Raw genomic sequence first — 25236 nt, forward strand, 5'->3', positions numbered from 1 at the left:
GTAACAGTCCCTTGGTATATGGCTGAAGTTAGTTTTACATCTGAAGATTTATCTTCATTGAGTATGACATGCTAGAATCTCTTCCATCCATACAGCTGGTCTGATATTCCATATGCTCATATTTTATTCATTCAACTGCAGTGGAGAACTGTACTGAATGCCTCCTGGAACATGTCAATCTGGGTGCTGGTATCTACTTCTCTCTGGGTCTCTTGGACGAACAAAGTGAGTTCAGTTTCATACGATCATTTTTCTGGAACCCATGCTGTTTCCTACAGATGAGATTATCCATTTTTCAGAAACGTCATAATACCAGAGCATAAAACATGTACCAAAATTCTCTAACAGACCAATGACAGAGACATAAGCCTATAGTTTTGTATGTCTGTTTGACAACCCTTCCTCAAAATGGAAATGACTTGTTTCTTCTTTTTTTTTTCTTTTTTCTTTTTTTTTGCATCAAAAACTGTTCACTTCTTTAGATGTTAGAAGAGAAGCAATTTCTTTCACCTACTCTATATGTAATCATATTGGTTTCCTATTATGTCCAGTGATCTATGAAGTCTTGCTATCAGTTCAGATGACAATGTTATCATCACTATTGTTAAAGTGAGGAAGACAGTAGTCAAACTGTACAAGCTAACATCATATAACTGGTCTTCCCCAAGATCCAAGCATCATCACTGGAGGCTTCATCAGCCACCATATACTCTGGGAATGTAAAGAATGTGATGAAAATGGACAGAAACATGCCAAATGGACAGGAACAGAAAACCCAAATTTATATATGACACAAAAGGCAAGATACCCTTCTTTTCCACTCACTGGAACATGTGCTACACACTTGACCAACACCTTATCACACTTTCCAAATGTGCCCAATGAGGTATGCCACAGACTCCTAACCGAAGATCCTCATAGTCAGCATCATCCAATAATTCTCCAGACAGGGTTATTCACACCCATCATCCACTCTTATCCAAACCAAACTGGAATTTTACAAAAACCAACTGGTCTCAATTTTCCAAAGGCTCGAATGAACACACTGAAATGCTTCTCAAGGATTCATGATCTCCATCACCAACTCAACAAAAGATAAACACATCAGAAGGGAAGTTAGACATCTCTTAAAAGTAAATAAATGGTTGGCTCCACAAATATCTGAGTTTTCCATCCTATTTCCATTGGAAGAGACCACAGAATCTATAAAGAACCTAGGAAGGCAGTGTGCATTCACAGCATCTAACCTGAGTTTTTGTTGCACTGTGGTCCTGCTACTGTGAAAAAGATGAACACCTTCTTTTCAAATATCTTACAGTCAGGTCATCTGCCACCCCTCTACAAGAAAACTAAGATCATTGCTGCACTAAAGCCAAACCAAGATCCATCCAGAGCTTAAAGCTATCGCCACCATTGCCCTCCTTAGTGTCAAGTTCAAGCTCCTCAAGAAGCTCATTCATAACAGAATCTGCACATCCATAAGCAAACACATCCCAATACAGCAAGCTGGGTTTAGATTACGAAGAGGATATGAGGACCAGGTGCTAGCAATACCAACTTGTATTGAAAATGGCTTTTTGAAGCAGAAGATAAACATGCAGCCTATGATACCGTCTGGACCAAGTTTTGCTCAAATTCATCAGCGTCCCTCTGTGTCGGAACCTAACCACTCTAACTGGCAACATGCCGAACAACAAATACTTCCAAGTGTTCTCAGAGAACTCTAAAAATAGAGTTCACAAAATAAATGACAGTATCACAAAAGGTTCTGTTTTGGCTGCATTACTTTTTAATTTGTGTACATATGACCTTCCAGAAACAAAATCCAGGAAATTTATATCTGGTGATGATACTGCTCTTGACCACTCAGGATCAAAGCTTTAGGGAAGGTGAAGCAACACCAGGATCATAACTGAAGACTCTGGACAAATAATTAAAACATAACTCTCTCCGACCGAATCCTAAAAAGACCGTTGTATCTTATTTCTACTTACGGAATAAACAAGTAAACTGCAAACCTAACATCACATTTAGAGATCAGACTCTCCCCTATTTTAACACTCAAAAATACTTGTGTGTGACCCCAGACAGGTCTCAGACATACAATATCCATCTCCGGAATATGGCAACTAAAATCAAAACTCTGGACAGCGTAACCCAGAAGTTAACAGGAACCCACCTGGGGTGCCACTGCAATAGTTCTCAGACTGTGGTGTTGTACACCATCGACAGTGTGCCAGGCAGTAAACATCATGAGTTCACCTCTAACTCATGTGACTGGCCAGCCAGTTTTTGGCTAGCTCAAAGACACACACTCTGCTGCATGTGTTTCTAGCACCACCACCAATCCTGCTTATAGAGAAGCTGCACCGATGCCCACCCAGTCAGACAGCAGAGTACATTCAGTCCAGTCAAAGCCTTTTAATTAGACTCACCTTTCTGTGTCATTATCTACAACAAACATGCTTGTGTCAGTAACCTGCTGAAATACAACTGGACTTGCTGAGCTGATGTTATATAAACCAGGGTTAAGAACACATTACATGTGCCTCTCATTACGTTGCTCTCTGTCTCAGCACCCACCTATTCCTCAGCAGCCACACTTGGGCCAAATCAGTACAGATCGTCAGCTTTAGCTCTTTCACACTCGGTTGCAGAATACTTATGTTTCACTCGCTCACACTAAAATACATGACACACAGCTCAATCAAGCAATGTACCTCATTATGTGGTGTATTCATCCCACAAACGCACTGGCTACAGGTCCTTAATATATTACACTACCATCCATAAGAAGATCACAGTCATTGCTGAACATGTGGGCAAGAATTAAAAAAACATAATTATCAATTCATTCAGAAATTTCATCATCAAAACCACAGTGACAGAAGTCTCAAAAACCATCATGATGCATAGCAATCAGCCTGCAGGACAGGAACTTCAACACGCAAGAAGACTGGAACAATCAGTGGCAGGAGCAATCTTCCCTGAAGCGTCACCAACTAATCAACACTCCCAGCTTTTCGTCTACCCCAATGACACTGGTGCATGTTGAATCGGATCAGAACACACCAGGCCAGATGTGGAACACTGTTGCACCAAAGGGGATAGAAGACCTCCCCTGAATGTGATTGTGATAAAGAGCAGCAAACAGTACATAATGTAATATTTGAATGCTCCCTCAGAGCATTCAAAGGCAGAATGGAGGAGACCTTCACAGTTCGTCTGCAGAAGCTTCTGACTGGATTTCAAGTCTGGCATTAGAGCCATGAATTCATTACCAACTTGAGATTGTGCATACCTGTGTAGGAATGTATATATTTGTTGTAAATAGTTGCCTATTATTTCTCCTGTCAACATACAATAAATAAGTGAACAAATATATGAAGTATGATGTGAGCTATTGCAATATCATAGCAGAAGAATGTGCTGTTTTAACAGATGACACTTATTAAAAGATTTAAATACATTTGGTGTGTGTTCACTGGTGACTGAAATCACACAAGGATCCAACCTCAGGCCTATAAGAACTAACAGTAACTTGCTTTCCTATCCTGGAGTGTTCATGGCCAGGCAGAAAAAAAGATCTTGGCATTCAATTTAACTGTCACAAGCACAATGTGAAAATTAAAATTTAGTTGCTGTAGCAGGAAATATGCACAAGTCTTCTCCAACACATTCATACATCCACTGCGTAATTTTTCACAGTTTCCCACAAACGAGGGGAGTTCTTTAACTTAACACATTTGACTAGACATACTGTGAATATTTGACATATGTGTGTGTTCAACTGAAGTGCAGTTTGTTTCTGTGTTTTTCATGTAATTCAATCTGAGTTGTGTGGCTTGGGAGCACTGCAACAGTGAAAAGAAGCAAGGTGATGTTGTTACTAGCATGGTGCATTTGCTAGAGAAATCAGTGAAGAAACTTAACGATTAAATATTGACAATGTATGGGCATAATGTGTCACTTCATGAGACTGTGAAAGAGTGGAACAGGTTTTCCACTGTGGTAACAAATATCTGCAAGATGCACCATGAAGTGGCTGCGGTAGAATACATTTTCAAAGCATCTGAATTTCTTCCTATTCAGTATTTTACATTTATGTAAAGTAACTGCAAATATTATGAAGCAACACTGATTGTTTACTGTTCAATCTAGTGGACCTGTTGAACTTTTACAAAATGCTTGTCTTTTGTTATTGTGTACCTCGACTCATTCCACATCTTTGAATGTACTCCCACTGCATGGGATCTACAGAGCATGACAAATGAACAATTAATCAAGAGCAAGTGAGGGTACAAAAGACAGCAGACACACTGAATGAAGGATGGAGGGATACCAAATCACAAAACCATGCATTGAAATCACATACTGGAATGCAGAAGCAATAAACAATGAACTGTGAAAAATAGTGTAAATGGTTAACACAAACCACTGACAATTCATAGTAATTATATAACTGACAAAGTATAGTACCAAATACGAGATGAGGAAATGGCTGTAAAAAAGGAAGCTAAATACAACCAAAAGGCAAGGCTGCAGAAATTAGGAACTATAGTAATAATGACTGAGAGAAAATAATATAATGAAGAGGAGATGTAAGGACAGGAGTTGGTTGAAGTTTAGTTTGCATGCTGTAAAAAGTTCAGCTGAAGGATAAACAACTTCGAACAAATTTCAGAAATGAAACCACCATTCAACCCACTTCCAAAGTTCAGCAGAAACTTACTCAAGGAACGGCGAGACAGCTTCTCGAGAGACTCACTCGGCTGTATGTGGCTCCGTCGTATGCCTTCAGAGGAAAGCAAAATGGCAAGCAAATCATCTGGTGGATCCTGCAGCAACTGATGAAGTGTTTCAAGGGCACCATTAATGACATTATGGTCTGTGTGGTTTGTGTAATGCAGGCAAAGTTCATACACCTGAAGGCAAAATACCATAAATAAATTACATTTCAAGTACAATAAAGATTACTGAGTATAATTACTTTGCAACTGTACCGCATTACATTCATATCATACTGCACAAAAAAAACAATTCATAAAATATCTTTCAAGGTGAGTCAATTAAAATAATTTATTATATTCTCTTCACATAATGTTTTATTGGAAGCTTAAAAACATATATGATTCTTCAAGAGAATCACATTGCTCTTCTTGTGCTTATGAAATGGTTACATGTTTTTAGTTGGCATTCAGATAAAATATGTTAACATAACCAACTACAAATAAAACGGATTTTAAAAAACCACATAAAACAAATAAAAAATAAACTCTAAGTCTTTTGTGCAGATTACACAGCTAAAAGATTATGGGGAACAAACTTTCAAACTTGTAACAGTAATATACATCTCAGTAGCAATTTACATAAACAATACAGTAAGGAGCCATAAAGGATAGTGACGAGTTGCAAATTACTAATTTGAAGAATCTATCTGCATTTGTCAAATTAAACAAACCCATTCCCCATGAACCATGGACCCTGCCAAAGTGGGGTGGCTTGCATAGCCCTAAAGTACAGACAGCCACACTATGTAAATAAATAAATAAATAAATAAATATATCTAAAAACAAAGATGATGTGACTTACCAAACGAAAGCGCTGGCATGTTGATAGACGCACAATCAAACATACACACAAAATTCAAGCTTTCGCAACCAACGGTTGCTTCATCAGGAAAGAGGGAAGGAGAGGGAAAGACAAAAGGATGTAGGTTTTAAGGGAGAGGGTAAGGAGTCATTCCAATCCCGGGAGCGGAAAGACTTACCTTAGGGGGAAAAAAGAACAGGTATACACTTGCGCACAAACACATGCACACATATCGATCTGCACATACACAGACACAAGCAGACATTTGTAAAGGCAAACAGTTTGGGCAGAGATGTCAGTCGAGGCGGAAGTACAGAGGCAAATGACAGGTGAGGTACGAGCGGCGGCAACTTGAAATTAGCGCAGGTTGAGGCCTGGTGGTTAACGAGAAGAGAGGATATACTGAAGGGCAAGTTCCCATCTCCGGAGTTCTGACAGTTTGGTGTTAGTGGGAAGTATCCAGATAACCCGGAAGGTGTAACACTGTGCCAAGATGTGACGACTGTGCACCAAGGCATGTTTAGCCACAGGGTGGTCCTGTGTCCATTCATGCGAATGGACAGTTTGTTGCTGGTCATTCCCACATTCAAATGGATGTCACTTAATTCCAGTATGATGGACATACAGAAATTATGGGCACAGTGTCAATAGACTATAAATCACGCTCTGGAGAAACATGGGCCTAGTAAATGGATTACGGATGGAAAAGACCCACTGTGGTTTAACAACAAAATTCAGAAAATGCTGCGGTAAGAAAGACTGTTGCACTCTCAGTTCAAAAGAGAACCCACAAATGAGGACAGGCAAAAGTTAGTAGTGTCTCATATGTCTGTACAAAGACTGATACATGCAGCATAAAGTAACTACCACTATCAAACCTTAGCAAAATTCTTTGCCAGGAACCTGAGAAAATTCTGGTCCTACATCCAATCACTGACTGGGTCGAAGGCTTCTATCCAGTCACTCACTGACAAGTTTGGTGAGGCATTAGAAGATATCAAAAAGAAATCTGAAATTTTTAATTTGTGTTTAAGAAATCATTCACACAGAAGTAGCACACAAACATCTGACAATTGCACAGACTCCTGTATGGAGGACATAGTAATAGACATCCCTTGCGCAAAGAAGCAAATGAAAGAACTGAAAACAAATAAGTCACCAGGTCTGGATGGAATCCCAATTCAGTTTTAAAAACTATGATCTACGCTCATCCTATAAGGTTTTGGGATTGTAGCCAGATTATGTTGATTTCTTCCCACAATACTTCAGCAGGCAACCATCCAACCATCTTCAAGTGAGTGTCCGCCACCGGAGATTGCTAGTTCACAGTGTTGGCTTTATAGCAAAAATTGGCACACAGGTGCATGCACACTGGCAGCAGTCACAGGAGTACACCATTTCTAAATCCGCACCCTCTGCAAACACTGCCCCATCTGTGGCGCACAGGCACATGCGTAAAGGTGAAACTACATTTCTGCCCTCTGTTGGAACGCACACTCACAGCACTGAAAACAAATGTCTGATGTTGCCAGATGTATCTTTAACAATAAAATGTGTTCTCTCAGAAAAAATTAAAGAGATCACTGGGTCCCAAGCCTTGTACAGTTGAAAGCCGTTGTCATGATTTATAAGATATTGTGCTAGATATATTTCCACAGATTCTTTAATTACTGAATTCCACAAGCATCTCAGTGGGGCCAAGATTTTTGTGGCGGAGTAATCCATAGAATATCCAGTGGTAATACAATGCTCAGCTATGGCTGACTTAATGGGCTGCGAAAGGTGAGTGTGGTTCTCACGTTCAATTCACCTTTCATGTTAATTTATTTATTGTTGGGCTAATTCAATCTATACAAGATGTAGCCTCTTTAAGTCATTAAATACATTTTTAAGAGGTGTCTCCATGCATCCATGTCCGTTGCTGTCTTCTGCCAGTTGAAACCCGCAACTTTCCTGAGTTCCTTATCCCAGCGATCAGATGGTCTCCCTGGTGGTCTTCGTTTTTCTCTGGGACTCCACTTTAAAACTGATTTTATCCATCTTCCATCCTTCGATCGTGCAGAATACATTTATCTGAGCAATTAATCGACACAAATTGGAATTTGAAACCTGAAATTTTTCATCGAATTGAACTGGGTTGGAGGGCTTACGGAAAAAATGCAAAAGTTTTCAAATCTAACATGCCAGTCTACTTAAAAAAGAAAGTTTTTGATCAGTGTGTCCTACCGGTTTTAACGTATGGGTGTGAAACTTGGACTTGAAATGAATTTTTCAAAAGGAAACTTAGAACTGCTCAGAGAGCTACAGAAAGGTCATTTTTAGGTCCCACTAAGAAAGATCGACAGAAAAGTGGAGACATGAGCAATAACAGGAGTAAAAAATATTATACAATGGGTTAGGACTCTAAAATGGCAGTGGGTAGGACATATTGCATGAACCTTTCATGTACTCTGCGTATTGTTTGACCTATGTAAGCTTTGCCACACTGGCAAGGAATTTTGTAAATTGCAGTCTTCTGCAGATCCAGATCGTCCTTTAGCGAACCAAGAAGCGCATTAATCTTTGCCAGTGGCTGGAAGATTACTTTAACCTGACGTTTCCTTAGGATCCTGCCTACTTTAGACGAAAGATTGAAGACATATGGAAGGAACACCCTGGACTTGAAAAGCTCCTTATCTCCTTGATGTAGTGGGTGGTCACGTTTCTTCCCCCTTGGGACTGTACCTATCTGACGTAGAGACTAACCATTATCTTTGAACACCGACTGTAGATGTTCTAGCTCCTTTGTAAGGCTGTCTCCATCAGGAACAACATGACCCAGTACACCTACATTCTAAGAATGCTGGTAGTTTGTAAAGGATGCTTCAAGTTAGAGGTCCATATGTATGAGCGCACAGTAGACAGAATGCCCTAACGACCTGTCCACTTTCCTACTAACCAAGATGTCCAAAAATGGTAAGCAACCATCCTTCTCTATTTCCATTGGAAATTGGATCTTCTTACGGATTGACTTAAGATGTTGCAAGAAACGTGACAGCTTTTCTTCACCATGGGGCCAAACAACAAAAGTGTCACCTACATATCAGCAGAAGACTCTCGGTTTAAGTTCTGAGAAATCAAGTGCCTTTTGCTCATAAGCCTTCCATAAAAAAGTTCGGTACCAGAGGGGGGAGAGGACTGCCATGTCAACATCACCAGCCTGTTCAAAATATTCATTGTTAAATGAAAAGTAGGTTGAGGAAAGGACATGATGAAAAAGTGCTGTTATAATGGCCTTGAACTTATTGCTGGTGAGTAAGGAAGAGTCCATAAGGAAAGTGAGATGACATCAAAGCTCACTAGTAAGCCAGTGTCACTGAGTTGAAGTGACTTCAGTCTACTGATACACGTCAGCAGAGTTGTGAACATGATGTGTCCACTTCCCCAAAAAGGTCTCAGTGGGGGGTCTGTAGGGGACTCGAAACGAAACGACACTAGAGCCATGTTTCATGTTTCATGATTCCCCAAGGTCACCGGGTCCCCCAGGGTCCAAAGGGCTGGAAGGCACTGGTGCTTTGTCGCTGAAATAATTAGCTCTGTTACAGCTATTATCTGGACAAGCACCCACCCCAGCAAAAGGTTGGCGCATATAAAATTTTTCATTTGATGGCGCTATGCAGTGACAGATTTTTATTCTTTTACCTATATAAATACAGATACTAGTAAATGTAATTTAGTCAGCATAATGTCATGGTTAAATGAGTATTTAAGCACAGGACAACATAGTTCAATACAGTACGACGGAGGAACGTTATATCCAGGACCAGTAGACGATATTTAAATGGCGGAAAGGGGGAATAATTTTAATGTTAATAGGAGCAACAGTATAAGGACAATTGGTAGGCAAGATGCTGCTAATGAAATTAGATTCGGCCACAATCCAGCATATGACGATTTAGACGAAGAAGTTGTCAAATTTGAATTAGAGCCAAGGCCGACAGAAGACGTCAATACTGGACTGCGCCAGTGCCATCCATATCAGTATGGCGAGAAAGATCATACAGCAATAGACACAGATACGACTGAAAGTACACCGCTTTTATCTGGAGTGGCTGAAACAGCAGTGGACGGCGCGGCCTTAAACACCTCTTAACCTACAGGTCAGATACCTGGCGCTGCTGGTGCAACAGCTTTAGTAGGTGCTGGAATTGCATACGGCGCAATAAAATTAGTTGAAAGGGTGAAAAATAAAGGATTAACATTGTCAGCTAGCGACTATGTTGGTCCTGGAAACCCTATAAATATAGACGCACCACGGAGTGGAGCAGATGCCATTGCTAAAGAACATGATGTTGGGTACGATCGCTTATTAAAGGAAACGTGTATTTACTGAAGAAGAATTTAGGCAACGAGTACAGCAGTTGGATGCTAAAGCCATAATTGACTTTGCTATTGATTGGAGTAATTCACGAAATTGGCATTCCTTTGCAGGAAAGTACGCATTGAAATTGAAAACATTTGTGGAACAGAAACTTAACAAAGTGTTATATCCGAAACAACATGATGCCAAACAACAAGGTATGTAAATTTATATATTTATATTGTTTTATACATTATTTGTCTATTATATTATGATAATAATAGTAACATTTCTTGCCTTCAGAATTATGATTGGCCTCCTTGGGAACGTCCAAATTGGAATCGAATGCATGAAAGCCAGAAACGTTATGCATATGAACAGTGGCTAATGTCACGTGTATGCCGCGGTTTGTCTATAGATCACGAATGCCCATCAACGTCTGGCAGTAAGATACTAGCATTACGGAAGAAGCTGCGACTGAACACGACGACGACAAGATCGAATATTCCGAAGACGAACAAGAGGATCATACTCCAGTTGCACCATTAGTTCCATATTCAGGTTCTGCCACACATAGTAGTGAAATGGAATCAGCATCAGGGAAACATGCAGGTCAATTGCAAAAGGATGTTGGTGCGAAAAAATTAAAAAAAAGAAGCACTTCCAGGAACTGCAGCTCCATCAGCTAATGGAATGGGCGATTTTGTTAATAAACATGACGTACCGTTACGGTCCCCATCAATATTAGATACAGGAAATATTACAAGGTATAGAAAAGTGCATTGCTCTTTCACATATGGTTTAGAATATAAAGCAATTACTCATGAAGATGCTGTTTTTATGATTACTCCTTTGGCCGAAATTCCTGTTGATAGACCATTTTTGTATATGACTCCTTCCGAATTTGATTTATTGCCAGATGGTAGCAGAATTGTTCATTGTGATGTAAAAGTAATTGCTTGTAATCCCAGAATTGCATTTCCAACAAATTATCGCACGTCATAAATGGATTGGAATGCTAATCACCATTAAGCCACTTTAAACCAAAATAAAAATATGATAACCAGTATAGGTATACATTTGAAAATTCCTGGTGTTAATGTAAACCCAACTGCATTTGCCAGCTCTGCACCTATGGAGACAACTAGTATAGACCATAAACATAATTTTTCTCCAATATGGAAATCATGGTATGGATATAGAAATGATGATGACGTCTTTCTAACTACAGTTCCCGCACATCAATCTGGACAACCCACTAATTTGAAATACTACTATGCATGTGTATCTAGCTCAAAAGATAAAGGTTTACATAATTGGGGTTGGAAGTGTGTGTCTGAAGTTGATGCAGATTCGCATACTGGAAGTGTTGTTGTAAATTATGAATATAACCCTACTTTAGGTTTTCTTAAAATTCCAAAATTACTAATGTTGATACATTTCCCATTTCTGTAACTCAACAAGGTGTGCCTCGACAATATACACTTAATGGTGATAATCATTCCAATCCATTTATGATGTGCGATAATTTTTCGAAATCACTTTTAGAACCAGCACAAATCCAAGAACAGCTAGTATCAGCCATTAGTCCAGTAACAAATAAGGATTCATTGGGATATAAAGATTTGATTGAAAAAGCTGATCTTGCATCTAGTAGGTATAATATTAGACTGCATGATACTAATGTGCAAACAAGTCTTCATATAGGGATAAATCCTACTTATGCTTTAAGTACCAGTAGTCTGAACAGTGATGTTTCAAAATATACAGATACTCAAATGTTATTTGAAGTGATTGCTGAATGTTCTGTTTATTCAGATGGGTTAGAGACTCATTATCCTCGAGCAGATGTATGAAATGTTCAAATATCGGATATGATTTACATGGTAAATGTGACAAGGAATGAGGAATCATCTGTGTATAAAGGTCAATACGAAATGAAACACGCATAATTCTTTTGATTGAATGTATTGTGAAACCAGTTGTAATGTACAGTAATGACAACAAAAGCAGTATATATATAATTTTGGATTGACTTTCCTTCACGTCAATATGACACATTATACATTTGTAACAAATTGAGAAAGGTTAATGGATATGGTTTCCTATTTGCATCTTTTAATTCATCAAACTTTCTCCATCTAACAGTTTTCACACGTATATCTTTAGAATCAGGATGACTACAAACAACTGGTTGAGAATTAGGAATCAAAAGTAGAGGAGTTCAACGTAAAATTGAATCACCTTTATATTTAACTCGTATGTTACAGGCTATACCTTCACAAACTTTCTCAAAATCTTCTAATGCACCTTCTTCCAACGAAATTTCGTTCCCCACTATTATTCTTCTGTTTACAGCATCTTGAAGAGCAAACTGATTTGTTTTATTGTTGCAACGACCAATAGGGCCTACATTTAAAGCTAACGACATTAAACAGTCGAAAAACCAATTTTTACCACTATTTGGAGGGCCTATTGCACACAGTGTATTTAACTTTTTGGAAGGTACATAATTATCATTTTGCCAAACATGTAAGCTATTTTTATTAAACCATGAAACTAAATTTTTGAGGAATTCTGTAGATTTGACAGTATCATCATTACATTGATACAATAATAATTTGTTTAACCAACTTAATGAATCTTGAAGAGTGTAATAATATTCCCATACATTGTTACTATAAGCATAAAACACATTGTCCTCAGAGCCAGATCCTAATAGGTTTTCTAATCCTCTTAAATCTAGATCATTCACAGTCTTTTTATATAGTTCCAATCCCATACCATAAAATCTTTTGAATTTTGGATCAATTAAATTCATAAAATATGGGTGTGCCGCCAGAATTACATTAGTTATATTCTCAGGTGGAATACAGTACTCTACAACATTGGCCCCTTACTTTTGAATCCCTTCCTCAATGCAAAGTCCCAACTGATTAAAAAGGTACAGGTCACTCCTGTATATACAAACATCAAAAAAAGTTCTTCATCACCCCAGTTCCCACAACTCCCGAAGGTAGATGTTGACTGTGGACATTGTATCACAGACACAGTCCCTTTGATTGTTCAGAGATGTCACTAAACCCTCCCAAAGAAGATATAAACAACCATGCATGAGCAGCGCCTATTAGACAGGGGGTCCGACAGCCGATCAGTTCCAGTCATTCCACCAGGAAGGAGGCACATGCCTTGTGTTGTCTGTAGTTCAACCATGTCTAGATAGTCAACACCGCAGTTCGATTGCATCCACATTGTTACTTTGTGCCAAGAAGGGCTCTCAACAAGCGAAGTGCTCAGGCATCTTGGAGTGAACAAAAGCAATGTTGTTTGGACATGGAGGAGATACAGACATGCCTCGCTCAGGCTACCCAAGGGCTGCTAGTGCACTGGATGATCGCTATCTACGGATTCTGGCTCGGAGGAACCCTGACAGCAACACCACCAAGTTGAGTAATGCTTTTCGTGCAGAGAAAGGCCGTTGTGTTACGACTCAAACTGTGTGCATTAGGCCGCATGATGCGCAACTTCACTCCCGATGCCCATAGCGAGGTCCGTCTTTGCAACCACGACACCATGCAGCGCGGTACAAATGGGCCCAACAACATACCAAATGGATCGCTCAGGACTGCCATTACTTACTCTTCACCACTGAGTGTAGCATATGCCTTCAACCAAACAATCGTCGGAGACGTGTTTGGAGGCAACCTGGTCAGGCTGCATGCCTTACACACACAGTCCAGCAAGTGCAGCAAGGTGGAGGTTCCCTGCTGTTTTGGGGTGGCATTATGTGGGGCTGACATATGTTGCTGGTGGTCATGGAAGGCGCCCCCATCATGCACATCTTGTGAATGACTTCCATCAGGATAACAACATAGTTCGAATAAAGTGGTCAGCATGCTCTCCAGACATGAACCCTATCGAACATGCCTGGGATAGACTGAAAAGGGCTGTTTATGGACGACATGACCCACCAACCACTCGGAGGGATCTACACCGAATCGCCATTGAGGAGTGGGACAATCTGGACCAACAGTGCCTTGAAGAAGTTGTGTACAGTATGCCACAACGAATGCAAGCATGCATTAACGCAAGAGGACATGCTACTGGGTATTAGAGGTACCAGTGTGTACAGCAATCTGGACCACCACCTCTGAAGTTCTCACTGTATGGTGGTACAACATGCAATGTGTGGTTTACATGAACAATAAAAACGGCACAAATTATGTTGATATCTACTCAAATTTTCGATACAGGTTCTGGTACTCTTGGAACCAAGGTGACACCAACTTTTTTTGATGTGTGTAAGAAGGGTAAACTAACAGACCCACAAAATTATAGACCACTGCCCTTAACATCGGTTTGCTGCAGAATTCTTAAACATGTTCTCAGAGTAAATATAATACATTTCCTTGAGATGGAAAAGCTTTAGTCCACAAAACAACACAAATTTAGAAAGCATTACAAGAGCAAAACTCAGCTTGCTCTTTTCTCACACATATCCTGGGAGAGGCAACAAGCAGATTTCAAAATTCCTAGATTTCCAAAAAGTGTTTGACGCAGTACCCCACTGAAGGCTGAACAAAAATACAAGCACATGGAGTAGGTTTCCAGATATGCGAGTGACTCAAAGACTTCTTACATAATAGAGTCCAGTATGTTGTCCTTGATGGAGATAGACAAAGGTATCGTCAGGAATGCCCCAGAGAAGTCTGATGAGACTGCTGTTATTCTCTATATACATAAATGATCTGACTGACAGGGTGAGCAGCAATCCGCAGCAGTTACCTATTGATTCTGTGGTTTCCGGCAGGTGTCATCGTTGAGTGTGCGTAAGAGGATACAAGATGACTCAGAAAAAATTTCTAGTTGGTGTGATGACTGGCATCTAGCTCTAAATGTAGAAAAATGCAAGTTAATGCAGAGGAGTAGGAAAAACAGATCTGTAAAGTCACAGAATTAGTATTGTCCTGCTTGACTCAGTCACATCATTCAAATATCTAGATGTAACACTGCAAAGCAACATGAAATAGAACAAGTGTAAGGACTGTAGTAGAAAAGACAAATGTTCGACTCTGGTTTATTGAGAGATTTTTAGGAACGTGTAGGTCGTTTGTAAAGGAGACTGCATTCCTGAGTACTGATCTAGTGTTTGGGACCCCACCAGGTCGGATTAAATGAACATTGAGACAATTCAGACAAGGAGGAGGAGGAGGAGGAGGAGGAGGAGGAGGAGGAGATTAGTGTTTAACATCTAACTGACAACAAAATCATTAGAGGCAGAGCCAAAGCTCAGATTAGGGAAGGATGGAGAACGAAAGCAACCATGCCCTTTCGAAGGCATTTATCTTAAGTGAATTGAGGAAATCATGGAAAACCTAAATCATGATGGCTGGATGCGAGATCTGAACCGTCGTCCTCCCGAATGGAAATCCAATGTGCCAGCCACTCGCTACCCTGCTTGGTGAAGCAATTCAGATGCAAACTGCTAGATTTATTACCAGTAGGTTCGATCAACACACAAGTATTATAGAGATGCTATGGGAACACAAACGGGAATCCTGGAGGGAAAGTGACGTTCTTTTCAAGGAACACTGGTGAGAAAATTTCGAGAACCAGAATTTGAAGCTGACTGCAGAATGATTCTAAAGGCTGCAAATGTACATTTCATGTACGGGCCACAAGACAGAATAAGAGATGATTAGGGCTCATATGGAGGCATAAAGACAATCATTTTTTCCCTCGCTCTATTTGTGAATGGCACAGGAAAGGAAATGACTAGCAGTAGTTCAAGGTACCTCTGCTATTCACCATACAGTGGCTTGTGGAACATGTATGTAGAAATAGATGTAGATGAAAAGGAACAATTATGTGCTTAGTTCAATACTATAAGAAAAAATCCCATTCATTACAGGTTCCCTTTAGCAGAAAAAACGTTGCACACTGCCGCCACCAAAATGTTTGATCATTTACCCAACGATAAATTAGGAAACAGACTGAAAGAGTTTCAGCCTGATAACTCCAAAAGATTGTAGATTGTAAGGATGTAGCCATATGAATGTATAATGAGGTTGTAAAATGACTCATCCCACATCATTAAACATCATCCATGGAACATGGAGCTAACAAATGAACTAAATTTGCTATGTACTAGTGCTGCTCTCCTCTTTTTTGACATGACCAGTTGTATAAAGGGTTGCCATCATCCATTTCACAAGAATACTTCTACATTTTCTAAATTTGATTCACAAGGGGAGCAACTGACAAGGTGAAGCTCTGAATCAGTACACGGGGCAGTCACAGACATAGAAAGTTGCAGTGCACTGCCTGCAAAAGGCATCACATTTATGTTAAGAGTTCCAGTCTGGCACGCAGTCTTAACTTGCCACAAACATTTACTCACATACTTGATTCCCTTGAAACTGCAAATGACGACTCCTTGCATTACATGAATTAATGACTGTGTGAAAGAGGTCAAGCATTACCTTATGTTACCTGATCAAATCCATGACTACCCTCCTTCCAATACAAATCACATTCCCCACAGCAACTCTCAATACTCTCTAGCACTCCTAAAAGTGAATGTACGAAATATCTTCTGCCTCGCAAGATTAAAACTACCCATAATCACAAAAACCCCATCTTCAGAATGGGACTCACCAATACAGGCATACCACAGTGGTCGGTATTAGGTAAGCTCTTGTTCTTGCCATATACCAATAATCTCACATGAGTTATCCATGAAGCAGAAATGGTTCTATTTGGTGATGATGCAAGAATTGCAGTCAAAGCTAATAAAGTGACTTCACTACTTGAAAATGTAAACAAAAATTAGCAATGGTTCTTTGCAACTGGACTGCAACTAAATTAGGTAAAATGATACAATACATATGATTGCACAAATTCTGACCTCATGATTAGAAATAATGCATGAGGGTAAATCAATAAGGAAACAGAATATTCCAAATCCTTAGGTGTTTACACTGACAAGAACCTGAACTGCAAATTTTGCACATCAAAAGTTAACTTACTTTTCCTGTTTTCATTTGCTGATTTCTTGTAACATCACATTCCATGCTAAAATGTGACTGACAGAAAATGTGTTAGTTTTACAGAAGTGGGTAATAACAATTATACATGGTGTTCACTCTAGAATCCCCTATCAGAAGCTCTTTGGGCAGATAAATATACTGACAACAGCCTCACAATACATTTACTCCCTTTATTAAGTTTGTTGTCAACAATCAATCATAATTTGGAAGCAACAAAAACATTCATAAATGTAATACTAACAGAAGTAGTAATTTACACTGGCCATCACTCACCCTTAGGATGGTACAAAAAGGAATAAGGTATCCAGCCATAAAGATCTTTTACTGCCTACCCCCCATGACGTATCAATTTAACAGCTAATAAAATTAACTTCAAACACTGAAATCATACCTGTTTGCAACTCCTTCTACTCTATAGAAGAATTTCTGATCATGCAGTTATACAATTTGTGTGTGTGTGTGTGTGTGTGTGTGTGTGTGTGTGTGTGTGTGTTTGTGTGTGTGTGTGTGTGTGTGACTAACATACTCTTATTATGAAGTGATCTGGCTGCTTGGAAATGGTAAGAGGACAAGATGTCAACAAACCTGTATCATTCTATCAATTGAAATCGGTGTCTCGTGTGTACGACATCTGACACCGAAACTACCTCTCATTTCGTCCTCAGCTGCCTCCTTCAAAACCATATGCGGAAGAATAGATCGAAGGCAACCCAAAACACCAAGTATAGTGGGCACTGGTTGCATCTCACGTACAGGCACCAAACAATCTTGAAAAAGTAAAATTACCATTCTTAGTAAAAGAAACTACTAAACATAACTTGTACAAACAATAAAACTGTTTTCCATTGAGCTAGTAAAATACTTTAGCATAAATAATGGCCAATAAAATGAGTAAATTACAATATGCTGTTGCCTCTATTTCAATGTAAATGAGGAAAGATTGCAATGAACACACTTTACAGTATATCCTCAATCACACATTGGTTTTCACTCCTGCCACTCTCTCTGCCTATAATATAAATAACAGTATCCAAAAAGAAAACTGTATTGTGTTCAAATGTAAGTGAAATCTTATGGGGCTTAACTGCTAAGGTCATCAGTCCCTAAGCTTACATACTACTTAACCTAAATTATCCTACGTACAAACACACACACACACACACACACACACACACACACACACACACACACACACACACACACCTCTTAGACCGTTCGGCTAATCCAGCAGAGTAAAACTGTATTAATAGTTGCAAAAGTCAGGATAATGATATCATTATTTTTTCTATATATGCCTATCAGTAGTACGAAATATTTTGCATACTGAAAGTAAGTATTGGCCAGCACTGCTGTCACACAATCTAAATAACAAATTTAAAAAAACAAATCTTAAAAATATAATAATATACCAGTAATTAGACAGATAAAACATCTACTCACTGGCAAGGAAAAAAAAAACATATACAAGTTTTCGGAATCAGTGGCTACTCCTCCTGGCAGAAGCATTGAAGAGGAAGCAAGAGTGATTAAGGAAAAGGACTGGTAATGTTAAGGAAATGAGGAGAGTTATGGAAAAGATGCCCAGAACCTCAGGTCAGGGGAGACTCACAAGATGGGATGAGAAGCAAATACCGACGGTTGGGGACTCCATCAGATGGTATTTGAAAACCTATACCCCTTAAAAGCGTAAGATAGCGCTATAAGTAACACAGAGATTACTGAAAAAAGTTCACGAAAGGAAAGGTTAAGACCGAAGAAATTAATGTAAATTACAACCAGGTAGGCCACAAGGACCAAGGACGTGTTGTAACACCATTTCCCACTATGTAGCTCTGAGAAACTACTGTCAGGGAACAGGGGCAGTGAGGGGCGGGGTGAGGGGTGGGAGAAGGGGGGGGGGGGGGTGAGAATCCAGATAGCACACATGGTAAAACAGCCACCGAGGTCACGACCGTCATGCCATTCATCCTAACTGATAACTTGGTGGCAGTCATATTGCCAATGCAGAAGCCCAAACAGTGTTTACATAACAGCTCATACAAAACCGTGTCATTTCACAGGTGGCATTCCATTTGATAGTGTATTTTTGTCAGTTACAGGTCTGTGATGTAGGTGGTTGTAAGACAGTGTATAGGGCAAGTATTACAGCAAGGACAGTCATAGGTTAGGAGTCACAGGGCAGGGAAACAGATGCATAGGCTCTGACCCGTATATTGCACAGATTGGGAGAAGCTGAGGGCAAAAAAATTATTCTAGGTGTGATGAGCAAAATGTCAGTCAGATTGGATTAATTTCAGGGCATGATTTTTAGGAAGTCATAGTCTTGTCAAAGTAGCTGATTAATACATTCAAGACCAGAATAATACTGAGTTGCGCGAAGTGTGCTACAAAACTGTTTTTGGAGGGATCAGGAGAACCAGGACTGGATGTGATGGGATGTGAAATCTGCTTTTGAACTAAGTTGGTGAGGTTATTACGCTCAGTGAAGGCTGAGGTGAGAATGGTGGTGTATTGCTGTAAAGAGTCTGCATCTGAACAAATATGTTTGTGTCGAATGCCAAGGCTATAAGGGAGGCAACATTTGACACGGAGGGGATGGCAAATGGTAAAATGTAGGTACTGTTGCTTGCTAGTGGGTTTAATGTGTGTAGCTGACCTTCAGCGAAGACGAAATCAACATCAAAGAAAGTGGCACCTGATTCGAAGTAGGACCACAGGAAATTTAATTGGAAGAATGTATTTAGAGATACGAAAAATTTTATCAGGTCAGTGTCTCCATGAGTCCATATGGCAGAGATGCCGTCAATACATCTAAACCAAACCAGGGGCTGAAGGCTAACAGAGCCCTGGAAAGCCCCCTACAAGCTACCAACAAGTAAGTTGGCATAGGAAGGAGCCATCATGGTTCTGATGTCTGCCCCTCAAAAAGGCAAGTATTAAGTTGACTAAGGTGAACAGGATAAGTGCAGGGAGTGGGACAGGTACGCGTATCTGCCTTAGATGATCAAAACCTGCAATCTATACTACAAAGACTCCCACCCTCTCCCCCATATTAAAAGCACCAACCATTTCATAGATTGTCTGAAACCTGTGCATATCCCACTTACTTCCAACACATCCCTAGCTTGTCACCACTGATGCCAACAGTTCCGATGTACATCATCTGTCTGCTACTCAGTATTACCTCAACCAGCACCCACCAGATTCCAGCCTCAAGTCACAAACAGGGCACTTTCCTGTCATACATAAGCCTTCAGCCCCTGGTTTGGTTTACATGTATTGATGACACCTTTGCCGTATGGACTCATGGTGACGCCGACCTGTTGAAACTCCAGGAATCTCTCAACACATTCTCCCAATCAAATTTCGCATGGTCCTATTCCAAATCCCATTCCACTTTATTTGACACTGACCTGACACTGAACATCACCTACACACTTCTGTTCGTGTTAAACCAACTAACAAACAACAGTATCTACATTTTGACAGTTACCATCCTTTCCTTGTCAAATATTAACTCCTATACAGCTTTGGCATTCAGGCAAAAGTACTTGTTCAAATGCAAACACTTTAACAGAGTACACCACTATTCTCATCTCAGCCTTCATTGGATTTAATTACTGCACCAGCCTAGGTCAAAAGCAGATTTCTCAGCTCATCACACCTAGTCCTGATATTAATGATCCCTTCAAAAAACAACTTAACGGTACACCTCTTGTTACTCAATATTAGTCCTAGTCTCAAATGTACCAATCAGCTACTTCGACAGGACTCTCACTTCCAAAAATCATGCCCCAAAATCAGGTCCATTCTGTCTGACACTTTGTCCATCACTCCTAGGATAGCTTTTTGCCGCCTCCCCCCCCCCCCCCCCTCTTCCCCTATATCTTCAATATTCTGGTCAGACCCTATGCTCCCTTCTCCAACCATTTCCCTACCATTTGACTCCTACCTTGTGACATTCCTGATATAAGACATGCCCTATGCACCCTCACACCATATCAGCCCTCTAACTGACCCCCCCCCCCCCCAAAAAAAACACCAAACACACACACACACACACACACACACACACACACACACACACACACACACACTTACTATCAATCGGAGAGCCACCTATCGAACGACAAAATTTGTGTACCAGCTGCTATGTAAACACCATTTAGCCTTCAGCATTGGTATGACTACCACCAAGTTATCAGTTAGGATGAATGGGCAGAGACACAGGGTTTATACTGCCAACGCACAATATCCTGTTGCAGAGCACACACTACTACATGACAGTCATGGCCTTGGTGCTCGTTTTACCACACATGCTATATGGATTTTCATCCTCCTCCTCCCTCTGCTCTGAAACACCATTTTCTCTGAACTACACGTTGAGAACTGGCATAACAACATGTACTTGGTCCTCGCCCCCCGCCCGATCTTAATTTACATTAATTCCTTCAGTCTCAATCTTTCCTTTCTGTAACTATTTCTTTCTTCACTCCTTACTCATTTTCTATATTTGTTATATTCTGGCCTGTATAACCCCCCCCCCCCCCCCCCCACACACACACACACACACACACTTCACATGTCTACCACATATAATACCTTTAGGTTTCTGCTATTATTAACTCTTGCATGCTGTTACTTTTCCATAACCCTCCCACTTTCCTAAACCTCTTCTTTCCCCTTCAAATTTTCTGCCAGAAGAAGCAGCCACTGGGTTCCAAAGCTTGCACATTTTGTTGACTTTTATGTGTGTTTTCTCCTGCTGCCACATGATAAATACATCTTTTATTGATCCAATTATTTTATAATCTAAATAATAAGTTATTACAGCAAGTGACCAGCAAGAAAATATGTTCCGTGTCTTATTTGAGTGAGAATCAAGGCTTGATGACAATAAAGATATGATCATTTAGTTCTAATAGCACAAGTATTGCTCCACTTTTTTAAAAATTTCGATTGGTAATGGCACCACTCATTGGTACTGAAAAAGAAAAAAAAACACACACACCTAATGTACCTTGAACAAAATTAAATGTTGCAGTCTATTGTCATGTCACTCCAGAAACACAATGTCAGTTTCTACAAACAAACATTCATACAACTGCTAGCATTGTTCAAGCACTATATACCCATTTACTTGTACCCTTTCAGATACCAATCACATATCCGTGTCAATTTGAAAAAAAAATTCATATGAAACAGACACATGTGAAGCAAATTAACCATCCAATAAATTACCACTGAAAGAAAACTACACAGAATGATACAAAAGAACAAAGATATTACGCAAATACATATATTAAATGTTAAGTGTCTCAGAGTGATAAGAGACTTCAGGATGACAGCTGAAATCAGGTGTGACTAAGTCAGAGCCGACAGGTAACAGACCCGAACCAGGAAAAACTGTATGGAAGAAAATTAAATACAAAGAATGTGTTATATGAGGAAACTGTAGGATCCTGAAGCAAATGTTACACAACACATACCAGGAGAACCATTTGTGAGAAGATAAAGGGTATGCTGGTAAAAATTGAAAGAAGTTGTTCTAACGTAAACCTGGCTAGTCTAAAGCAGCAGTCATACAACTTATTTCCACATTTTATCATTCTTATCTATAACCAGAGTTTCACTATAATAATATAAATAAAATTTTCTGCTTACACAATCCATGACAGTAGATGATTAAAGGAATCGTTCCCAAGATTAATTACAGTATGTCATCATCTTTGTGTATTTAAGCTAATCTTACATTTGAACAAAATATGTTCCCATTTCCATTTTTATTATATCTTCACATATCTTCAAAATTAGTTTTATTTTGAAATCCTTACCACTGGCTTCTGTTACACAAAATTATGTTAATCTTAGCATCATTATTATGTTCCCAATAATATGTTGTTTGTAAAAAATGACATTCTGTCCGTAGGGACCACAACTGACTTACATTCTTTCTCTCTGTTATTGATAGAATCGCAAGAACCTCTCAGTATGGAACTGGATTCAGTCACACTTGATCATCTTCAGACATTACCAGAAAGATAAATATGGAACATCATAACAAAATATAGCATACTAGTACACTGACACACATAAAACCTCACTTGCCATACTTTTAAACTGAAGAACAGTTATCCAGACAGGCATGGCCCACAATTAAAGGTTCTGAGGCGGAGCTGCCCCAAAATATATATTAAAATAAATTTCTCCGTAACATTTTACAGAATTTAATTTATCAGTATACATTTTACATGTTTCCCACATGGATTTAAATAATGCTGGTGAACCGTTTTTGGAACTGTCGATATGCGACATCAAGGAATGTTTTTCGAACAGGTAGTAGCTACTCTTAAGACTGCACCTTGAAATGCCACTAGCTCTATGTAGCAGAGGTTTGGGGGCATGGCTTCCTCAGAGTACAGCTCTTAATGGTGCCCCAAAGGCTCTAATGTTCAGCCTAAGGGTGTCCCATTCTGCACACAATTTTCGAGTTCTACTGCTTACTTCAAATGGGAATAGTCAGAGTTGCTGTGACTTCACTATCAAATTCCTGTCTGGATATCTCTAATATGGTTAATTACATCATTAATTGACATTCAGTATTATTGTTCTGATAGTGTTTTAGACAGTTTTCTGTTTCTGCCATTGGCTCCACCATCAGAACAAGTTTTAAATGTCTCGGCAGATTGCACTAGAGTTCCACGAGTAATTAGAGGAAAAAGTGCGCGAAATAAATCCAATGAGTGAAATATGTTCGGTTATTTTTCTGCCTGCCGGTAACATACATTACTAAGAGGTTTCTGTTTGTGAGTATATTATGCATGTGCTTAGTGAATTTTATGTTCCTGTGAACAACAGCAGCATACAACGAGTTTGAAAACAACACAATACAAGTTCAGTTTGCAATTTATCAGGTAAAATTTTGGAACACACAGTTAGGATGATATTGAAGGAACTTGGTGTGCCATATCCAATGTAAACATGAATCAAGAACAAAAAGCGTAAATCCATGCTATGGTATACAAACAAACTTGACAGAACAACATACAATGCAACTAAGTGGTTGTGTCCACTATATCGCGTAAAACACACACTTTTGTAATACGCAAGTACAAATATGATAAACATGGTGTGTAAATTGCCATGGCGGTTGCTCATGTCAGCCAATCACAGCACGAGATGTGAGACAACATGGAAACTTCACTGTTTTGTCACACAAACTCAAACACCACAGATAGAGCACACAAAAGAGTAAACATTTGAAGTCGAGAAATGAAAACACCAAGAACATTAGGCATATAGTGAGACTAACATACAACATATTAAAGTTCTCTCTAAAACATGTCTTTTTAGTACAATTTATTGTGGTAAACTGTTAGGAAATGTGATGCTGGGGAATAAATATGCTACACAGACTGATCTCTAGCACAGGCAAAGACCTAGGTTAGTTCCGATCGATAAATGTCGCAGTCTTCCCCATTACGCGAACCATGAGCCACACCTGGATCTGGATGACTTCTACACTTTAATCAAGGGAGATGAATCACCAGTTGTGATCAATTTGTTGCTACCTAGTCACCAATTTGCACATTGCTCACCTGTACAAGAGGGGTTCGGTCACGCACTGTTGCTTTAAGCCCCTATAGAAGCATGAGTGTATGATGAGACACATTAATGTAGCATAGACAAATCAGTGAATTAAACAAATATGTTAATAAATGCAGTCAGAATACTGAAGGAAAAACATTTAGGATGCATCCCACTGTACCAGTCATTAGGGTTTCTTCCTGTTCCATTCACATGTGGAGCACAGCAAGAATGATAGTTTGAATGCCTCTGTGTGTGGAGTAAAATTATTCTAATACTATCCTCACGATCCCTGTGTGAGCAATAGGTAGGGGATTGTAGTACATTCCTAGAGTAATCATTCAAAGCCGGTTCTTCAAACTTTGTTAATAGACTTTCTCAGGATGGTTTATATCTATCTTCAAGAGTCTTCCAGTTCAGTTCCTTCAGTATCACTGTGACATGCTTCCATGCATTAAACAAACTTGTGACCATTCGTGCTGCCCTTATCTGTATAGGGTTAATACCCCATGTTAGTCCTATCTGGAATGGGTCCCATACACTTGAGCAATATTCCAGGATGGGTCACACAAGTGATTTGTACGCAATCTCCTTTGTAGACTGACTGCACTTCCCTAGTATTCTATCAATAAACCAAAGTCTATCACCTGCTTCAGCCACAACTGAACC

At 39.5% G+C, this 25236-nt stretch overlaps 1 protein-coding gene across 2 annotated transcripts in view; it reads right to left on the bottom strand.

Moving 5' to 3' along the window:
- Window positions 1-25236, bottom strand: part of LOC126354803 (huntingtin) — a 472584-nt gene that overhangs the window by 406913 nt on the left and 40435 nt on the right. For both annotated transcript variants that reach the window (XM_050004721.1, XM_050004723.1), the window contains exons 6-7: window positions 17566-17747; window positions 4733-4925 (exon numbers count right to left, since the gene is read on the bottom strand). In XM_050004721.1, the coding sequence (XP_049860678.1) occupies window positions 4733-4925; window positions 17566-17747 (375 nt within the window). The remainder of the gene's footprint in view (window positions 1-4732; window positions 4926-17565; window positions 17748-25236) is intronic.

This window comes from Schistocerca gregaria, chromosome 3 (genome assembly GCF_023897955.1).
Source record: "Schistocerca gregaria isolate iqSchGreg1 chromosome 3, iqSchGreg1.2, whole genome shotgun sequence".
Classification (NCBI taxonomy): Eukaryota; Metazoa; Arthropoda; class Insecta; order Orthoptera; family Acrididae; genus Schistocerca; species Schistocerca gregaria.